Below are 24,214 nucleotides of genomic sequence, written 5' to 3' on the forward strand. Positions count from 1 at the left end.
GCATTAATTGAATCTTTTGTCATGTCTAAAAAGTATTTATCTTCAAGAGAAAGGGAGCTAGGAAGAATGAGACATATAGGTAGAGAGAACACTTTTTTGCATTAATTCATTCCTCAACACCCACAGCAGCCAGACCTGGGCCAAGACTGAATACAAGAGCCAGAAATGTAGTCCCAGTCTCTCAGAGGTAATGATAGAAGCCTAATTAATTGATTCTGGAAGTCACATCCAGGCACTCTAAAGTAGAACTAGGGTATCTTAATAGGCATCATAGGCCGGTGCTGTGGCTCACTAGGCTAATCCTCAGCCTGCGGTACCAGTACTGTGGGTTCTAGTCCTGGTTGGTGTGCTGGTTCTGTCCCGGTTGCTCTTCTTCCAGTCCAGCTCTCTGCTGTGGCCCAGTAAGGCAGTGGAGGATGCCCAAGTGCTTGGGCCCCTGCACCTGCATGGGAGACCAGGAGGAAGCACCTGGCTCCTGGCTTCAGATTGGTGCAGCACAATGGCAGTAGTGGCCATTTGGGGGTGAACCAATGGGAGGAAGACCTTTCTCTCTGTCTCTCTCACACTAACTGTCTGTCAAAAAAAAATAGGCATCATAACCACTACACTAAATGCATAACGCCCATTTAAATGTTTTTCTTTGGCATATTTAAAAGTACTATATATGATTTTCCCCTGGTAATTCCTCTCTGTTTCTATCAGAACTCCACTGATGGTTTCTTGTATTTTCCTCCTGAAACCATCTGCATTCTCCTTAACATTACCCATCTAGGTATTCCCCCATTGATCCCAATCTCTGATTCTGCTTGACTGATTTTGCCATCTGTAATCAGACATTCTCTTTCCAGTCTGAACATCTTCCATGACCTTTAGACTATAGTTCCTTCTCCATCTTGAATGCTTCTTTGTAGCTGTTCAAATAATACCTCACACTTGATGAATCTCAAATGAAACCTGCAGCTTTCATTCCTTTTTATTTGTATATGGTATTAGTACAAGCCAGCCATGACTTAAATCAACATAATGGGATTTTTGTTGGACTCCTCATTTTCTATCAGGTCTAATTTCAGATCTTTCTTTGTCTTTAAATTTGTAATCTCATTTTTCATTGCTTGATTTTATTTTTACACTAGGTGGACAGAAAGCAATCCTCCTTAATAAAGTTGACAATTAGCTTCACTTAGAACATTTTAGCAATGCACGTTAAAAAAATTCATCTTACAAATTGTTCTGCAATCCAAATATACAACAACTTGAAAAGCGATGTTTAGAAAACAAAATCCAATGTAAAAAGACAGATTAAAGGCTATGGAGATGTACCTGGACTCAAATTGAGTTTTGCCCAAAAATTGCTGTATGTTGTCATCTTGCTTACGCCTGGTCCCCATGACAGTCTGGTTTGTCCTTTCTCTGAACTTCAATTCTTCCCGTTCCTTCATGGATCTGAAGACTCTCGTTTCCTCCTTGAAGGACTTTGCATCACTGTCTTCTGCTGAGAGTTGGGACAATGTTGGATTGCTGGTGGAACAAGCCCACCACAAACTATAAATACACTCTTCCTGACCAATGACTTGACTGAGCAGGTGATGGGGGAGGCTCTGCATAAGAAGGCAGATCTCATCTTTTCCTACCTTCCACCTATTTTCCTACACATAAAGTGTATTACCTGGACATCCTGAAAGGGGCGCCTGGTGTTCCGGGCTTTGGAGAACAGAGTTGGCATCTACTCTCTTCACACAGCCTATGATGCTGCACCCCAGGGATTGAAAAAGTGGTTTTCCAAAGGACTTGGAGCCTGCACATCCAGGCATATATATCCTTCCAAAGCTCATGGCTTTCCTATAGAGGGAACCACTGAGTACAATTCAACATTAACCATACCCAAGATATGGACAAAGTTGTGTCTGCAGTGAGAGAAGTTGAAGGTGTTCCTGTCACTTCTTTTTCTGCTAGGATTGGTGAGGAGACAAATAAGGATCCGCCTGAATTGTACTGAGAAGCCTTTGATGCAGGTGGTGGCTCAGCTCTCTCAAAACAGATAACTTTACCAGAGATCTGAAATTCTGTCACTGCAGAGAAGCCTTTGCTCTACATACTGGAATGGGTCGATCATGCACCCTGGATGAATCTGTTGCCTTGGCAACCATGATTGAGCGAATCAAAAGACACCTCAAACTAACTCATATTCAATTAGCTCTTGGGGTAGGAGGGACCTTAGCGTCATGAGTCAAAGCTGTGGCCCTGTGTGCTGGTTCTGGGAGCAGCGTCCTGCAGGGTGTGGAAGCAGACCTGTACCTCAGGGGTGGGATGTCCCATCATGATGGTCTGGATGCTACTTCCCAAGGAATAAATGCCATCCTCTGTGAACACAGTAACACTGAATGAGGCTTTCTTTCTGACCTTTGTGATATTCTGGGTACCCGCTTGGAGAATTAGATTAATATTATCTTGTCAGAGACAGACAGGGCTCTTCTTTGTGTGGTATAAGGCATACAGAAACATCAAGATGATACAACCTACAGATTGCATCTCCACTCATGTGGATATGCAACATGAGTCAGTGGAGCTGATATATCTTTCTGGAAGAGTATCTTAAGATGGATGAGGATGCTTCAAAAAGTTCATGGAAATGTTTATTTTGAGAAAACTACATAGATTAAAAAAATTTCACAAAATACACAACTTTTAGCTCCATTTTCTGCAAACCTTTCTTAACTGCCCTTATATTATCTTTTCTAGTTTATCTGGTTCAACAAATGTTATAGTTCATAAGGAAATAACTGAACTACCATAATGAAGAGCAAATACTAAGAAAGATCAACTAAAGATTCTTGGGAAGTAACCAAGTAATTCTCTCTTTAGTTTAGTTATAGTTGGGATATGTTAACCTAGATATCTCTGCCATTGGTTAGTTTTAAAATGTCCTTTAAAAACTTGGAATTGAACACCTATTTTGGGGCAGTAGCCAGTTTGGGATGATATGGTCTGTCCCTGTGTCCATGTTCTGTAGGTCCACCTAAATTCCAGTGTTTCACCTCAGTTTCAGAATCAGCATGAGATGTATTAGGAGGAAGTTGTTTTTAATATGATTGCTATTCAGATTACTATGTCTTTATTGCTTTTTATTTTATAAAAATAAACCAAATTATAACATTAGTCCAAGCCCTAATCCTTACCCTGGCCCTAGCCCTAGCCTTAGTCCTTGCCCTAACCCTAAACCTAATCCTACATCTAAACCCATTCTGAAGCCTAATACTAGGTCTATCGCTAGACAAAGCATTAACCCTAAATTTGGCCCTCATCTTAACCATAACCTTACCTTAACTCTATACTTAGCCAAAATCCTAATTGTATCCCAACATGGTGCTTTACCCCAATCTAAACTCTAACACTAGCACTAATCCTTTCCCTAACTTTAGCCTTAATAACACAAGCATTAGCCTTAATCCTAATCTGAGCCCCAACTCTAACCCTAACAGTAATACCAAAATTTAAACCTAACTCTGCCTTAACCCTAACACTAACCCTGGCCTAAAACCTATCCATAGTCCTAACTTTAACTATCACACTAGCTCTAACCATAGTCCTAACTCTGGCTCTAACTCTAAAATTTACCATAGAACTAAATCTAACCTTAATCTTAAACTAATTTTAAATCTCACCCCAACGCTAATCCTATATTTCTGCTTAGGCCTAACCCTAAAACAAACTAGCATTCAGTGTGAACTTGACCATAGACCTGATGCTAACTTCAATGCTATATCTAACACCAGCCTTAAACTAACCATCATGCTAACACAAAGACTAAGCCTCATCCTAGTGATGATGACCCTAACTTCAACTATAACTGTATATTATATATAACCACAGCTCTCTCTATATATTATAGATATATAACCATATTTATAACAATAAATATTTATAACCATATATAAAAAATATATTATATATTATATTATATATATAAAATGTATATAAAACCACAGCTCTAACTTTATCCCTAGCCCTACTCCTAAATTTATTCCTAATCCTAGCTCTATCTCTAGGCCTAACAATAGCCTTAACCCTATCTATAACTCTAATCACAAATCGAATCCTAAATATAACCCTAGTCCTGGACCTAATCCTTATTCTCACCCAAAAGCTAAACATAACTCTTTGTGTAGCCCTAACCCTAAGCCTAGCCCTAACCATAACCCTAACCATGGCTTTTAATCTAACCCTAGACCTAAGCCTAAACTTAACAGAACCCTAATCCTACAACTAGCCCCAACTCTTGCCATAAGCCTAATACTAACACCACCAACACTAAACATAAACCTAGCTCTAAATCTTACCCTAACCCCAACCCTAACAATAGCCTTAATAATAGCACTCAATCTAAACCTTAACACCAATCCTAGCTCTCATCCTAGTCCTAATACTAACCCTAACACTCACTCATCCTATACCTAGCCCTACACTTAACTTCTAACCCTAAATGGCAGAATTTGCATTCACATGAGCTGTCAGGGTTTATATACACTTGAGTAACTGAAATGGTCAGAGAAACAGAAAGTGAGCCCAAGCCCATTTGTGTTTGAATGGTGCCATCATTAGTCACCAATTCTGAAAACACCACATTTTCAAGCAAATTGTTGTTAAACTTCTAGGTGTCACTGTGGTGATACATATGGGAAGGCTTGTGGCTTAGGATGAGAAAAAACTGCAACTTGGCAAAAAAATTTCAGAAAGCCTCACTCAGTTATTGAAGTCTAATAGAGGCTTTATGAGTAACTGCCACGGATTGGTCCTCCAGTCCTAGTGTAAACTTTGTAACAGGAGGAAAGCAGACAAAATGCTGAAAATGTATCATTTGAAACCTATTAAGTGGAAAAATCCAATATAGAAGGCAGATCAAATGAATTTTATTGTCTACAAATAAAAAAATGAGCTGAATGCCAACAGTGGCTGTGCTCTATGATGAAAGATAATATCTGAGTAGTACTTGTGAAAATAAACTGCACCCTCTCAGGGAGGCCTGGAAAAGTGATGCTCACAGTCAAGCATGTAGATGTAATGGCTACAACACTCCACAGAAAAAGAAAACCTTGGATTTGATCCCAAGTCCAGCTCTAGACAACTCTTCAAACCACAAAAGAGAAAACGCATTTTGCATTTTTCCCCATCAGAGTAGCAGCAAAATATGCAGTCATGGGAGCAGGGAGGAAGGGGAGGACTGAGAAACAGTGAGCAAACCTAAATCGGTTTGTGATTTAATGATGCTGTGACTTTGCACGTGTTCTCAAAACTGCCCATTTTAAAACAACTTTATCTTTGTATCTTCTTGTGGTGCATTGGCTTTGGGAAGTGGGTTGGCATGGGGACACAGGAAGTCACCTGGACCATTGGTCACCTTGTGGGCTGCCTTAGATGCTGGAACTGAAGGCACCAAGATCAGCAATGGGGTCCAGCTCTGAGATTAGACCCGAGGACTCTGGGGCTGGCCAAGGTATCTCAGCTTCCCAGCAGGTCCTGGAGGCTGGGGGTGCCTCATCTTGCCAGGCTCTGCCAGATTTCCCCAGGTGCCAAAGTCTATGCTGCAGGACAGGGTGCTGATGCCTCCCTGCCCCCACTCCTGGCCTGCTCCCACCACTTGCCTCATAGCAAGCAGTGCTGGTTCCTTGAATGGATTCGCTATTGTGTACATGGCAGCTTAATTTTCTGACTTTGTGTTGACTCTGAAACCAGATGCTATGGAATTATAGAGATTTACTGTATTTACCCAGAGTAACTGAAATGCTGTTTGTAAAAATTCACCTGAGTATTTATTTTAAATACATAATTCAAGGTTTAGATGGTTTCATTTTTAGATGCTTAATTTTGGTAGCAAGCACAATATTTTGACAAAAATATTTGTAGGAATTTCTTTCCACCATAAATTCATATAATATAAAATGTGTGTTGTGACTGATGTTATCATTTGTTTGCTGCTGATACTGTAAGTTCATGGAAACTGAGGAACTCAGTAGCAAAACCTGCCCAATTCAGTAAGAGGTGGAGCTCACTTGTGCTTTTCATTCCTTTTCAACAGATGTCTCCCAGATTAGTTTCCATTACAGGAACGATTCCTTTTTTGCAACATTTTATGTTTTCAGGTAGGAATTGGGAATGCTGCTTTCATTTTATAACCACAATGCTCTTCACAAGTGCCAGTAATGGGAGGAATGAATAATAGCTGAGATCCCTTGCCATGCCAGCTCAGCAAAGTAGAATAAACAGGAAATCAGATGTCATTAAGGAATTTTTTTCCCAAATGTACAAGGTTATATATATATATATATGTAATATATTTTATCATATTTATACGATTTTATGTTATTAAATATTCATTATATTAATATGTAATATTTATTTTATTATATACATATATAATAAAAGAACAAGCACTTGCTAAAAACAAATACAGTGCCAATCTTAAATGATTTGGAGTGCTAGTTTGTTGTGTTTTGTATCTCAGCATATTGATTATATTCTTTTGTATGCATCAAATATTACATAAGAATGTAAAATGGTCTTTATAAAAGAGAAGTAAATATAAGAAAAGTAAATATTACTAATATGCAGCAGTACATATTTATTATTTGCAAATGGTTCAAAGCTTACAAGGCCCATTATTAATAGGATAACAACACATGTGAACTATGAGTTAGCAACATAGAGTGTAAAGGAAGTTACATATTTATATTAAAATACACAAGCAAATGCATACCAGTCTCTCTCAAGTGCTCAGCATACACTGCTTCAGAAGCAGGAGGCATGAAGCTGTAGCAGTTTGAATATACACAACATACTGAAATCTCTCAAGCATAAAAACTGTGCCTAATTTGCCATAATAGTTTCTTTCTTCAAGTTTTGGATCTGAACTCAAGCAAAGAAAATAATGAACACCAATGATTTTCATATTATGAAAATTTAACAGCCAGGGCCGTGGCTCACTAGGCTAATCCCTTACAATTGTTTTGAATAATTTAAGAATGGGGATCAGTTCTTCCTTCAAAGTTTGGTAAACTTCAGTTGCTTCTGGGCTGGCTCTGGGGCATAGAATGTCAAGCTTCCACCTGTAGTTTCTGCATCCCATATGGGTGCTGGTTCAAGCCTCAGCTGCTCCATTTCCAATCCACCTTTGTTCTAATGCACCTTGGGTCCCTGCACCCATGTGAGAGACCCAGAAGGAGTTCTGTGCTCTTGAATTTGACCTGGCCCAGCCCTGATCATTGCAGCAATTTGGGGAGAGAACCAGCAGACTGTAAAACTCTTTCTCTGTCTCTCTTCCTCTCCCCCCCTACCAGTATCTCTGTCTTGTAAATAAATAAATAAATAAATATTTTAGAAATGAATTCTGTCTCTTCTATAAATGATGTTTGGAAAGTTGGATTTCCACTGCTGTAGTTCAAAATCAAGCCTATATCTTACTCCCTATACAAGAATCAACTCACAATGGATCAAGGATCTAAACCTAATACCTGAAACCATCACATTACTGATGAACAACATAGGGGAAAGGCTATTGGCCTAAGCAATGAATTTTTGAATAAGATAGCAGAAGCAAGAGTAATAAAAAAAATACCAATAGACTAATGTGGTTACATCAATCTAAGAAATTGTTTCACAAAAAAAGAAAATAATTAACAAAGTGAAGAGGTAATGAAAACAATGAGAGAAAATATTTGAAAACTATGCATCCAATAAAGGATTAATATCAAGAATATATAAGGAGTTCCAGAAACTCAATAACAACAAAATAATCCAGTTAAAAATGTGCAAGGGCAGGAACAAGCATTTTTCAAAGGATGAAATAAAAAGGGCCAACATGGGGCCAGCACTGTGGCATAGCAGGTAAAGCCACCGCCTGCAATACCAGTATTCCATATGGGTGCTGGTTCAAGTCCCAGCTGCTCCACTTCTGATCTGGCTCTCTGCTATGGCCCAGGAAAGCAGTAGAAGATGGCCCAAGTCCTTGGGCCCCTGCACCCACGTGGGAGACCCAGAAGCTCCTGGCTCCTGGCTCCGGACTGGCTCAGCTCTGGCCATTGCAGCCATTTGGGGAGTGAACCATTGGGTAGAAGCCCCCCCCCCTCTGTGTGTAACTCTGACTTTGAAATAAATAAATAAATCTTAAAAAAAAAGGCCAACAGACAGATGAAAAAACTCCAGGATGACTGCCATCAGGGAAATGCAAATACAAATTACAGTGTGGTGTCACCTTACCCCAGCTAGAATGCTATCTTTCAAAAATCAAAAATGGAAAATGCTGGTCATATCACTCATAAATATTCTGAAATAAGCATTAAAACTATCACTCACCTAGTTTTCCTATTGCTTTTCTAGTGTATCCATAATAGCCTGTTTCTTTTGATTTTTTCTCATCTCCTTTTTAAACAGAAGTGCTGTAGAGCTCAATCTTTGATATTCTTTCTAATGACTTTTACATCCTTGTTTGCACTAATGGTTTCCAAATTTGTATCTCCAGCCCAGGAACCCCTCCTTAATTTCAGATTGGTATATCACACTGCCTACTTGAGATTTCTCTTTGATTATCCATTGTGTATTTAAATCCCAAAAGGTCCAAAATATTACTAATGTTATTCTTTCTCATACCTGTCCTTTAGGTAGTCTTCCCTACTTGAGTTAATGGCAGCTTCTGCAGTTGCTGTGCTGAGATCCACAGTGCAATTATTTACTTATTTATTTTTTTGCCAGGCAGAGTAGACAGTGAGAGAGACAGTTATTGACAGTGAGAGAGAGAGAGACAAAGATAAAGGTCTTCCTTCCATTAGTTCACCCCCCCAAATGGCCTATGGCTGGTGCGCTGCACTGATCTGAAGCCAGGAGCCAGGTGCTTCCTCCTGGTCTCCCATGCAGATGCAGGGCCCAAGCACTTGGGCCATCCTCCACTGCACTCCCTGGCCATAGCAGAGAGCTGGACTGGAAGAGGAGCAACCAGGACAGAATCCAGTGCCCCAACTGGGACTAGAATCTGGGGTGCCAGTGCTGCAGGTGGAGGATTAGCCTAGTGAGCCACAGCACTGGCCCACAGTGCAATTCTTGATTAATCTCTTTCACAACTCCTCTCTTGTCTGTAAACAAATCCTATCAAGCGTACCTCAAAAATGTGTCCAGAGGCGCAAAATATCTACCTTTAGTTCACCAACAGATGCAGTCTATATTAGTAGGCTAATTGCTTTTCTCCATTGTTTTTAAATGAAATACTCAGTTAATTGATTTTAATGCAGGGGTCTGCTACAAATGAATGATGAAAATTGTTTATGTGATCAGGATAAAAAAAAGTAAACTAAATCCTTCATTTTCTTTTGCAAAAATGTTAGCAGTGATAACTTTTTCTGGAAATAAAAACAGGATTGTATCTTCCCTGGGTCATAGCAAGAAAATATTTCACTATATCAATGACCTTGAATGATTTACAGGTGGCTGATAATTGAATTTGTTAAGGAACCATTTCAATAGATGGTTGCTATACAATTTTGAGTGATATGGATAAGTTCAGAGAACTTAAAACATTTTTACTAAGAAAAGCAATAGAAAAGTTGGTGATAATTGAGGAATGTGGAATTCTAAGAAGTTTTCTTTTAAAAATTAATCAATTACAATATGTTTTTACAGTGCTTTAAGTGATCTGGTAGAGAAGGCTGTGTTTATTCTATATACCTTTGTTTGCATGTGGAGGCAGTATAAATCTTGAAACATTTTATAAATTTACTGTGACAAAATATACGTATGTTAGCAAAATTGAAACTTTAAAATGTGAATATGGTGGGAGGTGGCAAGATGGCAGAATAGGAAGGGAGCACACTGATAGTCTGGGGAGAGACAGTTTAATAAAAGTGGAGATACTGCAGGTTCAAGGAAGAGTAGGGGAAGAAACAGCAGAAGAAACTTTTCCGGAATGCATGATTCACAGTGGACCTGTGTGGAGAGCATGGGAGCCCACAGTTCGGGACACCAGCAGCAGACTCAACACACCAGTGCTGGAACGTGAGGTGAGCCGAACCTCAATAGCCTGAGACACCAGCAGGCAAGCGGAAAAAGGAGACTAGAGGGAATGACCCCCCAGGGGGAAAAGTTCACCAGGCTAACTAGAAGAGAGAGAGAGAGAAAAGAAGTGACTGGTACGGACACGGGTTTCTCTCTCTCCGCTCACCTCTCAAAGGTGAGCAAGACAAAGAGCAGGCGCCATCTTGGACATACGTCATAAGCAGAGTGACCTCAGATCTGCACCGGCCCTGAGCCTAGCAGAAAAACCTGACTCTGGGCGGGGGGAATTAACAGGAGATTAGGACCTAGTAAATTTGTGGTACTACTGAACTGAGACTGTGAAAAAAGAGATGGTGGGGGAGAGAACTCAAAGAATTCATGTGAGTACTCTCCAGAGATGCTACAATTCCGTAATTTTGGCAACCCAATGAGAGACTGAAGGAGACTTTGAGCCCACTCTGAGGGCAGAACAGATTCCCTGTGTGGTCCTTGGGAAAGAGCTTCCAATCTCTGGCTCCTGTGGGTATATCATTTGCCTGCTAACTACCTCTGTAATTAATACACAGTCTTAAGTGTTGAAATTTAACTGAAATGTGATCACTGTTAAATATAAGAGTGGGAATAAGAGAGGGAAGAGATGTATAATTTGGGACAGGCTCAAGCTGACTTGCCCCAAATGGTAGAGTTAAAAACATACCAGGGGATTCCAATTCAATCCCATCAAGGTGGCATGTACCAATGCCATCTCACTAGTCCAAGTGATCAATTTCAGTTCACAATTGATCATAATGAAAGGACTAAGAGTCAAAGGGAGCACATAAACAAGTCTAGTACCTGCTAACACTAACCGATGGAATAAATAAAGGGGAGAGTGATCCAACATGGGAAGTGAGATACTCAGCAGACTCATAGAATGGCAGATGTCCTAAATAGCACTCTGGCCTCAGAATCAGCCCTAAAGGCATTCCAATCTGGCTGAAAAGCCCATGAGAGTATTTCAGGCATGGAAAGCCAAGACACTCTGGCAAAAGATCTCTGCGAGTGAGATCCCAGTGGAAAGAACAGGTCTTCAAAGAAGGAGGTACCTTTCTCTGAAGGGAGGAGAGAACCTCCACTTTGACTATGACCTTGTCTAAACAAGATAAGAGTCGGAGAACTCAAGGGGCTTCCATAGCCTTGGAAACTCATGACTGGAGCATAGGGAGATTACTGATGCCATAGACAGGAGTGTCAATTGGTAAAGTCAACAACAGGAGTCACTGTGCACTTACTCCTCATGTAGGATCTCTGTCCTTGATGTGCTGTGTATTGAGATTTAATGCTATAACGAGTACTCAAACAATATATTTCACTTTGTGTTTCTATGGGGGTGCAAAGTGTTGAAATCTTTACTTAATGCATACTAAACTGATCCTCTGTAAAAAAAAAAAAAAAAGAAAGAAAGAAATTATCAACTCCCAATTTGACTCTCACTGGGATTAAACATAATAGGTCTGATCTGATTTCATCATCATTTAAAAAAAATCATCTATTATTTCTCACTTTATGTTTCTGTGTGAGATCAAACTGTTGAAATCCTTACTTAATGTATACTAAGCTGATCTTCTGTATATTAAGATAATCGAAAATGAATCTTGATGTGAATGGAAGGGGAGAGGGAGTCGGAAAGGGGAGGGTAGTGGGTGGGAGGGACGGTATGTGGGGGAAGCCATTGTAATCCATAAATCGTACTTTGGAAATTTATATTCATCAAATAAAAGTAAAAAAAAATAAAAAAATAAAAAAAAGAATTCACACTTTTTTGTGTGCTGTCAGTGATCACCCAAGGCTCTTGACATGAGCTGTCTAGGCTATGGAAGCCTTCTGAATCCACAAGCTCCATCAATATTTAGAGAAGGCTGTAAGCAAAGTGAAAGTTCTCCCTTTGAAGAGAGTACATCCTTCTTTGATGACCACTTCTTTCCACAGGACTCTCACCCAGGGAGACTCTCCATGTAGGCACACCTTTTTGCATAAGTGTCCTAACTTTCCATGCCTGAAATGCTCTTGTGGGCTTTTTAGCCAGACCAGAATGCCTTTAGGGAGGACTCTGAGGTCATTGAGTGTTACTTAGAGCAATTGCCATTCTATGAGTCTGCTGTATGGACTGCCTCCCATGTTGAAGCATTTACTTCTCTTTAATTCTGTTAATTCTATCGATATGATCACTTTAACAATTGGTGCCTTCTATATGACCAACTTAAAACTTAATGCAATCAAATACAGTCACTTTTAACCTTAATCATATATATATATATATATATATATATATATATATATATATGTGTTAAAACTTAAGATGTCACTTTCACCATCTAGCCCAAGGGGATGAGAGACATTTCTGGAGAATCTGAACTTATACTGAGGACTACACAGATCCTTTGTGTGGTTCTTTGGACAGAGCAGACAAATATTATACCCACTGGGGCTAGTACTCGGGCACTGGTCTCCATTGAGGAGAAGAGCCCAACTGAGCAGAAGATGCTTCCCTTCTGATCAAAAAAAGGAGAAATAAGACATGCCAAAATTGGGTGTGTCACCTGAGGCACACCCTTAACCCTGGAGACTGAACAGAGCTCTCTGGCCACATCCACTACTAGCCTCCAGAGATTCAGAGAAAGCAGAAAGTCCACTTATCTACAGTCATAGTACAAAGATAAAATCTGCCACAGTGGAAAAAAAATAAAAAAGAAGAAATCTTGCTGGTCTGGACAAGTGGTGGCAAATTCTTTCAATTTCTGTTTGTTATGAAAGGTCTTTATTTCACCTTCATTCACAAATGAGAGCTTTGCAGCGTATAATAATCTGGGATGACAGCTTTATTCTCTTCAGACTTGGACTAGATTTTGCCATTTTCTCTTAGTCTGCAGGGTTTCTGATGAGAAGTCTGCTGTGAGTCTAATTGGAGATCCTCTGAGAGTAATCTGATGTTTCTCTCTTAAGCGTTTTAGAATCTTGTCTTTTTGTTTCACTGTGGCAGTTTGATTACAATGTGTCATGGCAAGGATGTTTTCTGACCATGTCTATTCAAAGTTCTGTGTGCTTCCTGTACTTGGATGTCTCTTTCTTTTTCCAAACCCAGGAAGTTTTCTGCTAGTATTTCACTAAAAATGCCTTCTAATCCTTTCTCTCTCACCATGCCTGCAGGAACTCCTAGAACCAGAATGTTGGTCTTATTTTTTTTTTTTTATATAGTATCCTGTAGATTCCCAACAGTCTTTTTTAGATTTCTAATCTCCTGGTCTTGTGTTTGGTTTGACTGTATACTTTCCTGTATAACATATGATTCCCATATAACATATGATTTATAAAGGCTTTTCCACACTCATTAGATTCATAAGGTTTCTGCCCTGTGTGAATTGTTTTGATATGAGGTATAACTTATAGAAAAAGGCTTTTCCACAGTCATTACATTTATAAGGTTATTTCCCTGTGTGAATCCTCTGATGCATTTGGAGTTGGAACTTAAAATCAAGTTTTTCTGCAGTCATTACACTCATGAAGTTTCAACACTGTGTGTATTCTCTGGTGCATTATGAGGTTTGACTTTTGTCCAAAGGCTTTTCCAGTCATTACATTCATAAGGTTTCTGCCCTGTGTGAATTCTCTGATGCATGATGAAGGTTGACTTATGGCTAAATGCTTTTCACAGTTATTACGATCATGAGTTTTCTACCCTGTGTGAATTCTCTGCTGTGATATGAGGTTTGTCTTTTGTCCAAAGGCTTTTCCAAAATCATTGCATTCATGAGGCTTCTTCCCTGTGGGAATTCTCTGATGTTTCCAAAGGATTGACTTTTATCCAGAGGCTTTCCCTTGGTCATTACATTCATGGGGTTTCTCCCCTGTGTGAATTCTCCAGTGTGATATGAGGTGTGATTTCCATACAAAGGCTTTTCCGCAGTCATTACATTCATGAGGTTTCTGCCCTATGTGATTTCGCTGATGTATCATGAGGCCTAACTTATGGCCAAAGGCTTTTCCACAATCATTACATTTATGAGGTTTCTCCCCTGTGTGAATTCTCTGGTGTACGATGAGCTGTGACTTTCGTCCAAAGGCTTTTCCAGTTATTACATTCATGAGGTTTCTCCCCTGTGTGAATTCGCTGGTGTACGATGAGGTTTGACTTTCGTCCAAAGGCTTTTCCACAGTCATTACATTTATGAGGTTTCTGCCCTGTGTGAATTTGCTGATGTTTCCTGAGGTCTGACTTTCGTCCAAAGGCTTTTCCACAGTCATTACATTTATGAGGTTTCTGCCCTGTGTGAATTTGCTGATGTTTCCTGAGATCTGACTTTCGTCCAAAGGCTTTTCCACAGTCATTACATTTATGAGGTTTCTCCCCTGTGTGAATTCTCTGGTGCACTATGAGGCTTGACTTTTGTCCAAAGGCTTTTCCACAGTCATTACATTCATGAGGTTTCTCCCCTGTGTGAATTCGCTGGTGTATTTTGAGGTCTGACTTTTGTCCAAAGGCTTTTCCACAGTCATTACATTTATGAGGTTTCTCCCCTGTGTGAATCCGTTGGTGCACAATGAGGTGTGACTTTTGTCCAAAGGCTTTTCCACAGTCATTACATTCATGAGGTTTCTGCCCTGTGTGAATTCGCTGGTGTATTTTGAGGCATAACTTTCGTCCAAAGGCTTTTCCACAGTCATTACATTTATGAGGTTTCTCCCCTGTGTGATTTTGCTGGTGCACGATGAGGTCTGACTTTTGTCCAAAGGCTTTTCCACAGTCATTACATTTATAAGGTTTCTCCCCTGTGTGAATTCGCTGGTGTAGGATGAGGACTGACTTTTGTCCAAAGGCTTTTCCACAGTCATTACATTTATAAGGTTTCTCCCCTGTGTGAATTCGCTGGTGTATGATGAGGTCTGCCTTTCGTCCAAAGGCTTTTCCACAGTCATTACATTCATGAGGTTTCTCCCCTGTGTGAATTCGCTGGTGTATTTTGAGGCATGACTTTCGTCCAAAGGCTTTTCCACAGTCATTACATTTATGAGGTTTCTCCCCTGTGTGAATCTGTTGGTGCACAATGAGGTGTGACTTTCGTCCAAAGGCTTTTCCACAGTCATTACATTCATGAGGTTTCTCCCCTGTGTGCATTCTCTGGTGTTTGATGAGGTCTGACTTCCATAGAAAGCCTTTTCCACAATGAAGGCATTTATAAAGTTTCTCTCCTGTGTGAATTCGCTGATGGTTTATGAGGCTTGACTTTCGTCCAAAGGCTTTTCCACAATCACTACATTCATGAGGTTTCTCCCCTGTGTGAATTTGTTGGCGTTTCCTGAGGACTGACTTTTGTCCAAAGGCTTTTTCACAGTCATTACATTCAGAAGGTGAATTAAAACTGAGTGATTTTCCACAAGGTTTACATGTGTAAAGTTTTTCCCTTGTATTTAGTCTCTGGTTTATTGTAAGATGTGACTGGTGAATGACAGGTTCAACATACATGATGTACTTATAAAATTTCTTTCTTGTGTGAGTTTGTTGATGCATATTGAGGCTAGAATTTCCATAGATAGCCTTTTCTATTTGAGTTGCTTTTCCAAAAGTGACAGTTGATTTATTACAGTTTTCTGCCATATGAACCCTCTCAGATTTACAGAACATCTTTCTTGTGAAGACTTTTGCTTGTCCAGTGGGTCCAAATGGCTGCTTCATGATGTGAATCTTGTCATGCTGACCAAGAGGCTCACAGAACTGGAGAGGTTTTCCAGGTATCTTAGTGTTATCAAATTTCTCTCCAGCCTGTAGTTGATCAGGCCCACTGGGGGGATACACAGTGTGACATTTATTGCATTCCTCAGGCTTCAATCCTGAATAGCTTCCCTTTTGAATAATCAGTGTTGGAATATGGCTTGAATTTAAACTAAGTGTTTTTCTTAATTCAACTCTCTTGAGAGCTGATGTCTTCTTATTTTTCATAAAATCCTGATTCAGATTGTTGTCCTGACTTTCCTGGTTGATCCTAATCAGGTCATCCCTTTTCATGCCCACTGAAATGAGAAAAAAGCAATCATGTCACTGAATCACATGTAACTGTTTCTCCTGGCATACTCATGTAAAGGCAATGAAGTTACTTGTTATCCAAGTGGCATAAGATGTTCACAAAATCAGTATGAGGTACTTATCTGTGACCATTATATGGTGTTTCTCCTTAATACATTAATATACCATGAGGTTTCCCAATGTTCAAACATGATCCTTTTTACTATGGGAATTTGTCAAGGATGGTAGAATGACATTTGTGCTATGATGTGTGGGATGCCTGCATCTCAAAACAGTGTCAGTTTGAGCCCTGGCTACTCTGCTTTCAGTACAGCTCTCTGCCTATGTAAACTGGAAGGAAGCAGATAATGGTTCATGTGCCTGGGAACCTGTGAGAAACCAGGGAAGACTAGAGGGATTCTAGAGTTTTGGCTTCAGACTTGTTAGACCTAAGTGTTGCAGGCATCTGGGAAGTGAGCTAATAGAGGACCTCTTTCTCTCTCTTCTCTCACTATCACTCTGCCTTTCACAAAGATGAAATATCTATAAAATATTTTAAAGAATGGAAAAGTATTTAATAAAAATATTCACCCACTACCTAGCAACCATTTTTTTTCCCTGTCCTTTTTCTCTAGTTTATTTTTATAAAAATTGTGTGCTTTTTGCTTCTCTGATATCTCCACCATAAACATGAAAAAGTTTTACTGATCATTTACTTGCAGGTGGAGAAGAGTGAAATGTGCCTGTACTTTAAGCAGGACAACATTTAAGGAGTAGGATTTGAATCTATGAGTGTCTCATGCTCAGTCTTCCTAGGTAAACATCATTTGTGGGATTTTTCAAATGAAAAACTACTTTGTCTCTACTCTATGACAGCTTCCCTAAATTCCTAAGGACACCCAACACCTTCAGCTTCTCAGAAGTACAACAGGTACAGAAAATTCCCAATATACCACTTTAGTTAAACACTCCCAATCAGTTTGAAGAATTTGTTTCTGCAAACTGGGATGTGCTCATCTTCTTTGAAAAGTGTTTTCTAGCTCATTCTGAAATCATCAGTGCTGGTTACCTCCTCTCAATTCTTTCTAGAAGCATTCCTGTGTGATAATTTGAATTTCTGGAGGCTTTTGATCAGTTGCCTCCTATTTTCACTGAAAGCTCCATTTCCTATGCTTTTCTTATCTTTTTATTTGCTTATTTTTCAATGATACTGAAAAATAAGAGAGAAATCATACTTCAAACTCCACCTTTAAAGAAATCTGAGCCACTCAACATAAACCCACAAGGCTACTTGACCTTGGGTCTCAAAATCTCATTACTTTCTTGGTGAGTCTAGGATCACTTCTTTTCATGGTTTTTATAAGTTCATGCTTAGTTTAGGATTTCTTTTTTTCAAAGAATTATTTTATTTATTTGAAAGCTAAAATTATATAGAGAGATAGAGACAGAGAGAAGTCTTCCATCTGCTGGTTCACTCCCCATATGGGCACAACCAGTGCTGGGCCAAGATGAAGTTAGGAGCCAGGAGTGTCTTTCTTGTCTCCCACATGGGTACAGGGGGCCAAAGACTTGGGCCAACCTCTGATCTTTTCTCAGGTGCATTAGCAGAGAGCTGGATTAGAAGAGGACTAGCTGGGACTTGAACTGGCACCCATATGCAATGCTAGTGTTGCAGGCTGGAACTTTAACACACTGCATCATAGTATCATTCCTAGCTTCATAATTTCTGATGTCACAGCACAGAGGCTTACTCATGACCATCTTTTATTTTTAAAGATTTATTTGAAATTCAGAGTTACACAGAGAGGAGAGGCAAAGAGAGAGTAAGGTCTTGATCCAATGGTTCACTCCCCAATTGGCCACAACAGCCAGAACTGTGCTGATCTGAAGCCAGGAGCCAAGAACTTCTGGGTCTCCCTTGGGTGCAGGGGTCCAAGGACTTGGAACATCTTCTACTGCTTTCCCAGGCCATAGCTGAGAGCTGGATCAGAAGTGGAACAACTGGTGCCCATATGGGATGCTGGTGCTTCAGGCTAGGGTGTTAATTCACTACGCCACAGCACCAGAAACATGATCATCTTTTAGCATTTACTTACTTACTTGAGAGTCAGAGAGACAGAATGAGAGATAAAGACAGACTGAAACAGAGGTTTGCCAACTGTAGGCTCACTTCTCAAATGTTTCCAACAGACTATAATTTTCTTATTTATTTGAGAGGCACAGAGGAAAAAAAAGAAAAAGACTAAGAGAGAGCTCACATTTATTGATTCAGTCCTGAGCAAGTTCTATGCCTGGGCAAAATCATGAGTGGGAACTCAATCTGAGCAATGAGTTAGAAATAAGTTTCCAGGGGCTGGCATTGTGGTATAGCAGGTAAAGCTACCACCTGCAGTGCCAACACCACTTATGGGCACCAGTTTAAGTCCTAGCTGCTCCACTTCTGATCCAGCACTCTGCTATGGCCTGAGAAAGCAGAAGATGGCCCAAGTCCTTGGACCCCTGTATCCATGTGGGAGACCTGGAAGAAGCTCCTGGCTCCTAGCTTCAGATCAGTACAGCTCCAGCCATGACAGCCAATTGGGAAGTGAACCAGTGGATGGAAGATGGGAAGACCTCTCTCTCTTTCTCTCTCTGCCTCTCCTCCTTCTCGCTCTCTGACTTTCAAATAAATAAATCTTAAAAAAAAAAAAAAAAAAAACAGAAACAGGCCAGCGTGGCAGCTCAATAGGCTAATCCTCTGTCTGTGGCACCAGCACACCAGGTTCTAGTCCTGGTCATGGTGCCGGATTTTGTCCAGGTTGCCCCCTCTTCCAGGCCAGCTCTCTGCTGTGGCCCAGGAGTGCAGTGGAGGATGGCCCAGGTCCTTGGGCCCTACACCTGCATGGCAGACCAGGAGAAGCACCTGGCTCCTGGCTTTGGATCAGCGCAGTGTGCCAGCCACAGCACACCAGCCATGGTGGCCATTGGAGGGTGAACCAATAGCAAAAGGAAGACCTTTCTGTCTCTCTCTCTCACTGTCCACTCTGCCTGTCAAAAAAAAAAAAAAAAAAAACCAGAAAAATTAATCTTAAAAAAATAAGTTTCTGTATGTTGCCTAATTAACAAGCATAGAAGGAACTAATAAGTGCATGAAGGAAAAGGTATGAAAGTATAGAGAAGGACAAGGTAGAATTTGGGGAATGTATCAAACCTAAATAAAAGCCTTAGTAACATCAGAAAATGACTGGATTTTTTTTTTTAATCAAAGAACATCTTCACTAAGAACAAAAGTTAGAAAGATATTGGTATCTCTAAATGCCTGTGTCTGATGCACAAAACCAGCTGTCATCAGGAGTAAGGCTTGAGAAAAATTCATGGAAAGAACACCAGTCAACATCTGAACACTTTCTGCCTTGGCCTCCCTGTATCTTATGTGCAGACTGACCTGGAAGGCTCTCATTCAAGCATTCGTCCACCATCCATGGCTCTGCTCCTTGCTCCAACTTGAAGATTAAGTCAGGTTTGGTAATGCAGTGCCCTATTAATGGAAACAAAGTAAGACTTTGTGAAATCACTATCTTGGGTTATTTGAAGGACTACAGCTTGGTTCAGGAGCTATGCAACAAATGTTCCAATTTGAATCTTTTGTTAGATGGTAGATGTTCAGATTATTCATGGACTCAAATTCTAATTCTGCCCAATATTAAACATTATAAACTGTTCCCTTATTTATCAAATAGCAAGAAAATGTTATCACTGGGCATGTGAAGGGTGTCACTCACCCAAGGAGAACAGGCTGCTGTAGGTCTCCAGCATCACATCTCTGTACAGAATTTTCTGAGCATTGTTCATTTTCTGCCATTCCTCCCACGTAAAGTACACAGCCAGGTCTTCAAATGCTGTCATCACCTATAATATTACACTTCCAGTCAACATATTAACTCCATCACAAAATAAACACTGACCGTTGTGTATGGTTATGAAGGAAAAAAGGAAGGATATGGTGTCACATTAGACTTGTTGAGTGTTTAGAAAGCCACACAGAGCATTCAACAGAGTCAAACCCATTATCTACTGGCTGTGAGAAATGCCCAAGCTAGAGGGAAACAGGAGGTTCAAATCACAAAGGCCACATCTGTCAAGGGGAATTGCACAGCAGGCTAGAAGAGGGGCAATACTGACTCTTGAATGGGCAATGTTAAGGAGAAGTATGTAGAAGCATCGAGAAAAAAAGGCAAGAAACCATCAGTGAAATTACGATGGGAATGAACAGAAAACAATTTCCAGGAAAACACCATGCATATCATTTCCAATATGTCAGAGAAAAAATATATTAAAAGACAGGGCAGACATTTAGCTTAGTGTTGTTTATGATGCCACCTCAGAGTGTCTATGATTTCCAATGCCAGCTCTAGTTTCTAGCTCCCAGATAATGCAAACCTGGGGAAGCAATGGTGATGTCACCAATGAAGGAGGCCTAGATTCCATTCCTCAATCCTGGCTTCAGTCCTACCCCACCTATTTGGTATGGTTATCTAGGAAGTGAATTAATGTGTCAAAGCTCTCTCTCAGTCCATCAACTTTTTTCTCTATCAAGCTAATAAATATTTTTAAGTAAGAAAATACAGGTAAGACAAAGAATACAAATTAGCTTTTGCCCTTGTCTATGATTATTCTACTGATAAACAATTGAAATAACATTATACCGGCCGGCGCCGCAGCTCAATAGGCTAATCCTCCACCTAGTGGTGCGGCACACCGGGTTCTAGTCCCGGTTGGGGCACCGGAATGGCAAAAAAAAAAAAAAAAAAAAAAAAAGGAAAACCTTTCTCTCTGTCTCTCTCACTGTCCACTCTGCCTGTAAAAAAATAAATAAAGAAAGAAATAAAGAAATAACATTATATCTAATTAAAGTGAAAGCAATGGAAATACTTGCCCAAAACATTCAAATGATAAACATTTGAAATAACATTATACATAATTAAAGTGAAAGCAATAGAATTATTTGCCCAAAAAGAGAACCTGGGAATGTCTGCAGTACAATCTGCATTTGTGACTCACTGAGAAAAATGCTTAGAGATTTATTTCAGAACCTGCAATAGTCACCAGAATTGTGATCCAGCAGGCTAAGCCTCCACCATCAATGCTGGCATCCCATGTAAACAGAGGACTTGAGTCCTTGCTGCTCCACTTCCAATCTAGTTCCCTGCTAATCTGATTGAAAGAGCAGTGAAAATGGCTTGAGTATTTGGATCCTTCCACCAGTGTGGGAGACCCATGGAGTCCCAGGCTCCTGGCTTTGGCCTGGCCCAGTCCCAGCCATTGTGGGCATTTGGGGAATGAAACAGTAGATAGAAGATATCTCCTTTTGTCTCCCTGTCTCTCCCAATCTCTGCAAGTCCACCTTTCAAATAAATAAATAAATATTTATTTATGCTGGCCATATTTATTTATTTATTTGAAAGTCAGAGTTACACAGAGAGAGGAGAGGCAGAGAGAGAGAGGTCTTCCATCTGCTGGTTCAGTCCCCAAATGGCTGCAATGGCTGGAACTGCACCAATCTGAAGCCAGGAACCAGGAGCTTCTTCTGGGTCTCCCACATGGGTTCAGGGGCCCAGGGACCTGCCATCTTCCACTGCTTTCCCAGGCCATAGTAGAGAGCTGGAGCAGAAGTGGAGCAGCTGGGTCTCAAACTGGTGCCCATATGGAATGTCAATGCTTTAGACCAGGGCATTAACCCACTGAGCCACAGAGCTGACCCCATATTTTCCATTTTAATTAACTAGTATACTGGGACCGGCACTGTGGCATAGCAGGTAAAGCCACTGCCTTCAGTGCTGGCATGCCATATTGGTGCCAGTTCAAGTCCCAGTGGCTTCACTTCCAATCCAGCTCTCTGCTATGGCCTGGGAATTCAGTAGAAGATGGCCTAAGTCCTTGGGCCCCTGAACCCATGTGGGAGACCCAGAAGAAGCTCTTCACTTCTAGCTTTAGATTAGTGTAACTCCGGCCATTGTGGCCAACTGGGGAGTGAACCAGCAGATGGAAGACTCTCTCTCTCTCCCTCTGCCTCTCTGAAACTCTTTCAAATAAATTAAAAAAATCTAAAAAAATAAATAAATAAACTAGCATTAAACACCTAAAATGAGTACTGACAAGCTGGGGAATAATTAAAAAAAAAAAACACTTACAGGTGATATATTAATTTTCTTTCCTCTTAGAAAGATGTGGAGGACCCAGAATCATACCTGGGAGAGAAGGTGAATGGCAGGAGTTCAAAGAAAACTCTGGAGGCCAACGCTGTGGCATAATGGGTAAAGCTGCTGCCTGCAGTGCCAACATTCCATATGGGTTCTGGTTCGAGTCCTGCCTGCTCAACTTACAATCTAGCTTTCTGCTATGTCCTGAGAAAGCAGTGAAACATGGTCCAAGTCCTTGGGCCACTGCACCTGCATGGGAGACCCAGAAGCTCTTGGGTCTTGGCTTTGGATCGGCTGAGCTCCAGCCTTTGCAGTAATTTGGAGGGTGAGCCAGCAGATAGAAGACTTTCTCTCTCTGCAACTCTTTCAATAAATAAATGAAATCTTAAAAAAAAAAAAAAACCCTCTGGTTTCCTTCTGCACTGAACAGTGCGAAAAAAAGGATACAATAGAATGAATAAAGAATAATAAATACATTAACCAAGAAAACATCAGCTTCACTGTGGAGGAATAAACCTGTAAAAATAGAAATACATAGGAAAATGCACCCACCTATATTAAGTGGCAGAGATTAAACAGAAGTTATCATTGGTTTAACAAAAGCATTATCTACAAATTTTGTAAAATAATAATGTAAAAGTAAAAAGAAATGTTGAGTGTTCAAATGAATGAGGTTATCAGAGGTAAACATTATGTTGTTATTAAAGTTTATACTAAAGAAAGTTAACAAATGCACATAATGTATATTTAATGCAGTGCACTTTACCAGTAATGATTCCAAGTAGCACCTTTCCCTGTATTCATCCCTTCACAAAACCCTGGATTGGGGCTGGCACTGTGGCCTAGTGGGTAAAACTGCCACCTGCAGACTGGCATCCGATATAGGCACTGGTTTGATTCCCAGCTGCTCCACTCTGATCCAGCTGTCTGCTATGGCCTGGGAAAGCAGTAGAAGATGGCCTAAGTCCTCGGGCCCCTGTACCCATGTGGGAAACCCAGAAGAAGCTCCTGGATCCTGGCTTTGGATTGGCACAGCTCTGGCCATTGCAGCCAACTGGGGAGTGAACCAGCAGATGGAAGAGCTCTCTCTCTCTCTCTCTGCCTCTCCCTCTCTCTGTGTGTAACTCTTTCAAATAAATAAATAAATATTTTTTAAAAAAAGACCTTGAATTTCACCATTTCACTTGATTTACCCAATGAGATACCAGTAAATGTGATAGAAATAGACAATTTGTTAAAATATTTATTTGTATGAAAGAGTTACACACAGAGAGAAGGAGAGGCAGAGAAGAGAGAGAGGGGGATGGAGGGAGGGAGGGAGGGAGGGAGAGAAGGAGGAGAAAGAGAGGTCTTTGAACTGCAGGTTCACTCTCCAGATGGCTGCAATGGCTGGAGCTGTGTAGATCCAAAGGTATGAACCAGGAGCTTCTTTCAGGTCTCCCACAAGGGAGCAGGGGCCAAAGGACTTGGGACATCTTCTACTGTTTTCCCAGGCTGTATCAAAGAGCTGGATCAGAAGTGGAGCAGCCGAGTCACAAACTGACACCCATATGGGATGCTGGCACAACAGGTGGTGTCACAGAACCAGCCCCAGAAATAGACAATTTGTAAAGTATTTGCCTTCTCAGATTTCTTTTTCTGACAGTTATCTTCTGAAAAACCCTGGGGCCTGCCTGTTGAAGAGATAGTATGTAGGCTGGCGCTGTGGCTCACTAGGCTAATCCTCTGCCCACAGCACTGGTACTCCAGGTGCTAGTCCCAGTTTGGGTGCTGGTTCTGACCCAGTTGCTCCTATTCCAGTCTATCTCTCGGCTGTGGCCTGGGAAGGCAGTGGAGGACTGCCCAAGTTCTGGGGCCCTGCACCCACATGGGAGATCAGAAGGAAGTGCCTGTCTTCTAGCTTTGGATCAGCACAACATGCTGGCCATAGTGGCCATTTGGGGGGTGAACCAATGGAAGGAAA

General features: G+C 40.7%; 1 protein-coding gene and 1 pseudogene across 2 annotated transcripts in view; one reads left to right on the top strand and one right to left on the bottom strand.

Moving 5' to 3' along the window:
- Window positions 1-694: 694 nt before the first annotated feature.
- LOC138844778 (NIF3-like protein 1) lies at window positions 695-4,724 on the top strand (annotated as a pseudogene).
- Window positions 4,725-6,601: 1,877 nt separating this feature from the next.
- Window positions 6,602-24,214, bottom strand: part of LOC103346823 (uncharacterized) — a 61,881-nt gene continuing 44,268 nt past the window's right edge. For both annotated transcript variants that reach the window (XM_070054806.2, XM_070054805.2), the window contains exons 2-4: window positions 19,834-19,960; window positions 19,497-19,589; window positions 6,602-16,080 (exon numbers count right to left, since the gene is read on the bottom strand). In XM_070054806.2, the coding sequence (XP_069910907.1) occupies window positions 14,072-16,080; window positions 19,497-19,589; window positions 19,834-19,957 (2,226 nt within the window). In that variant the 5' untranslated portion in view covers window positions 19,958-19,960 and the 3' untranslated portion in view covers window positions 6,602-14,071. The remainder of the gene's footprint in view (window positions 16,081-19,496; window positions 19,590-19,833; window positions 19,961-24,214) is intronic.

Source organism: Oryctolagus cuniculus, chromosome 12 (assembly GCF_051225735.1).
Source record: "Oryctolagus cuniculus isolate XC-2025 breed Fujian yellow rabbit chromosome 12, ASM5122573v1, whole genome shotgun sequence".
In the NCBI taxonomy this organism is placed as follows: domain Eukaryota; kingdom Metazoa; phylum Chordata; class Mammalia; order Lagomorpha; family Leporidae; genus Oryctolagus; species Oryctolagus cuniculus.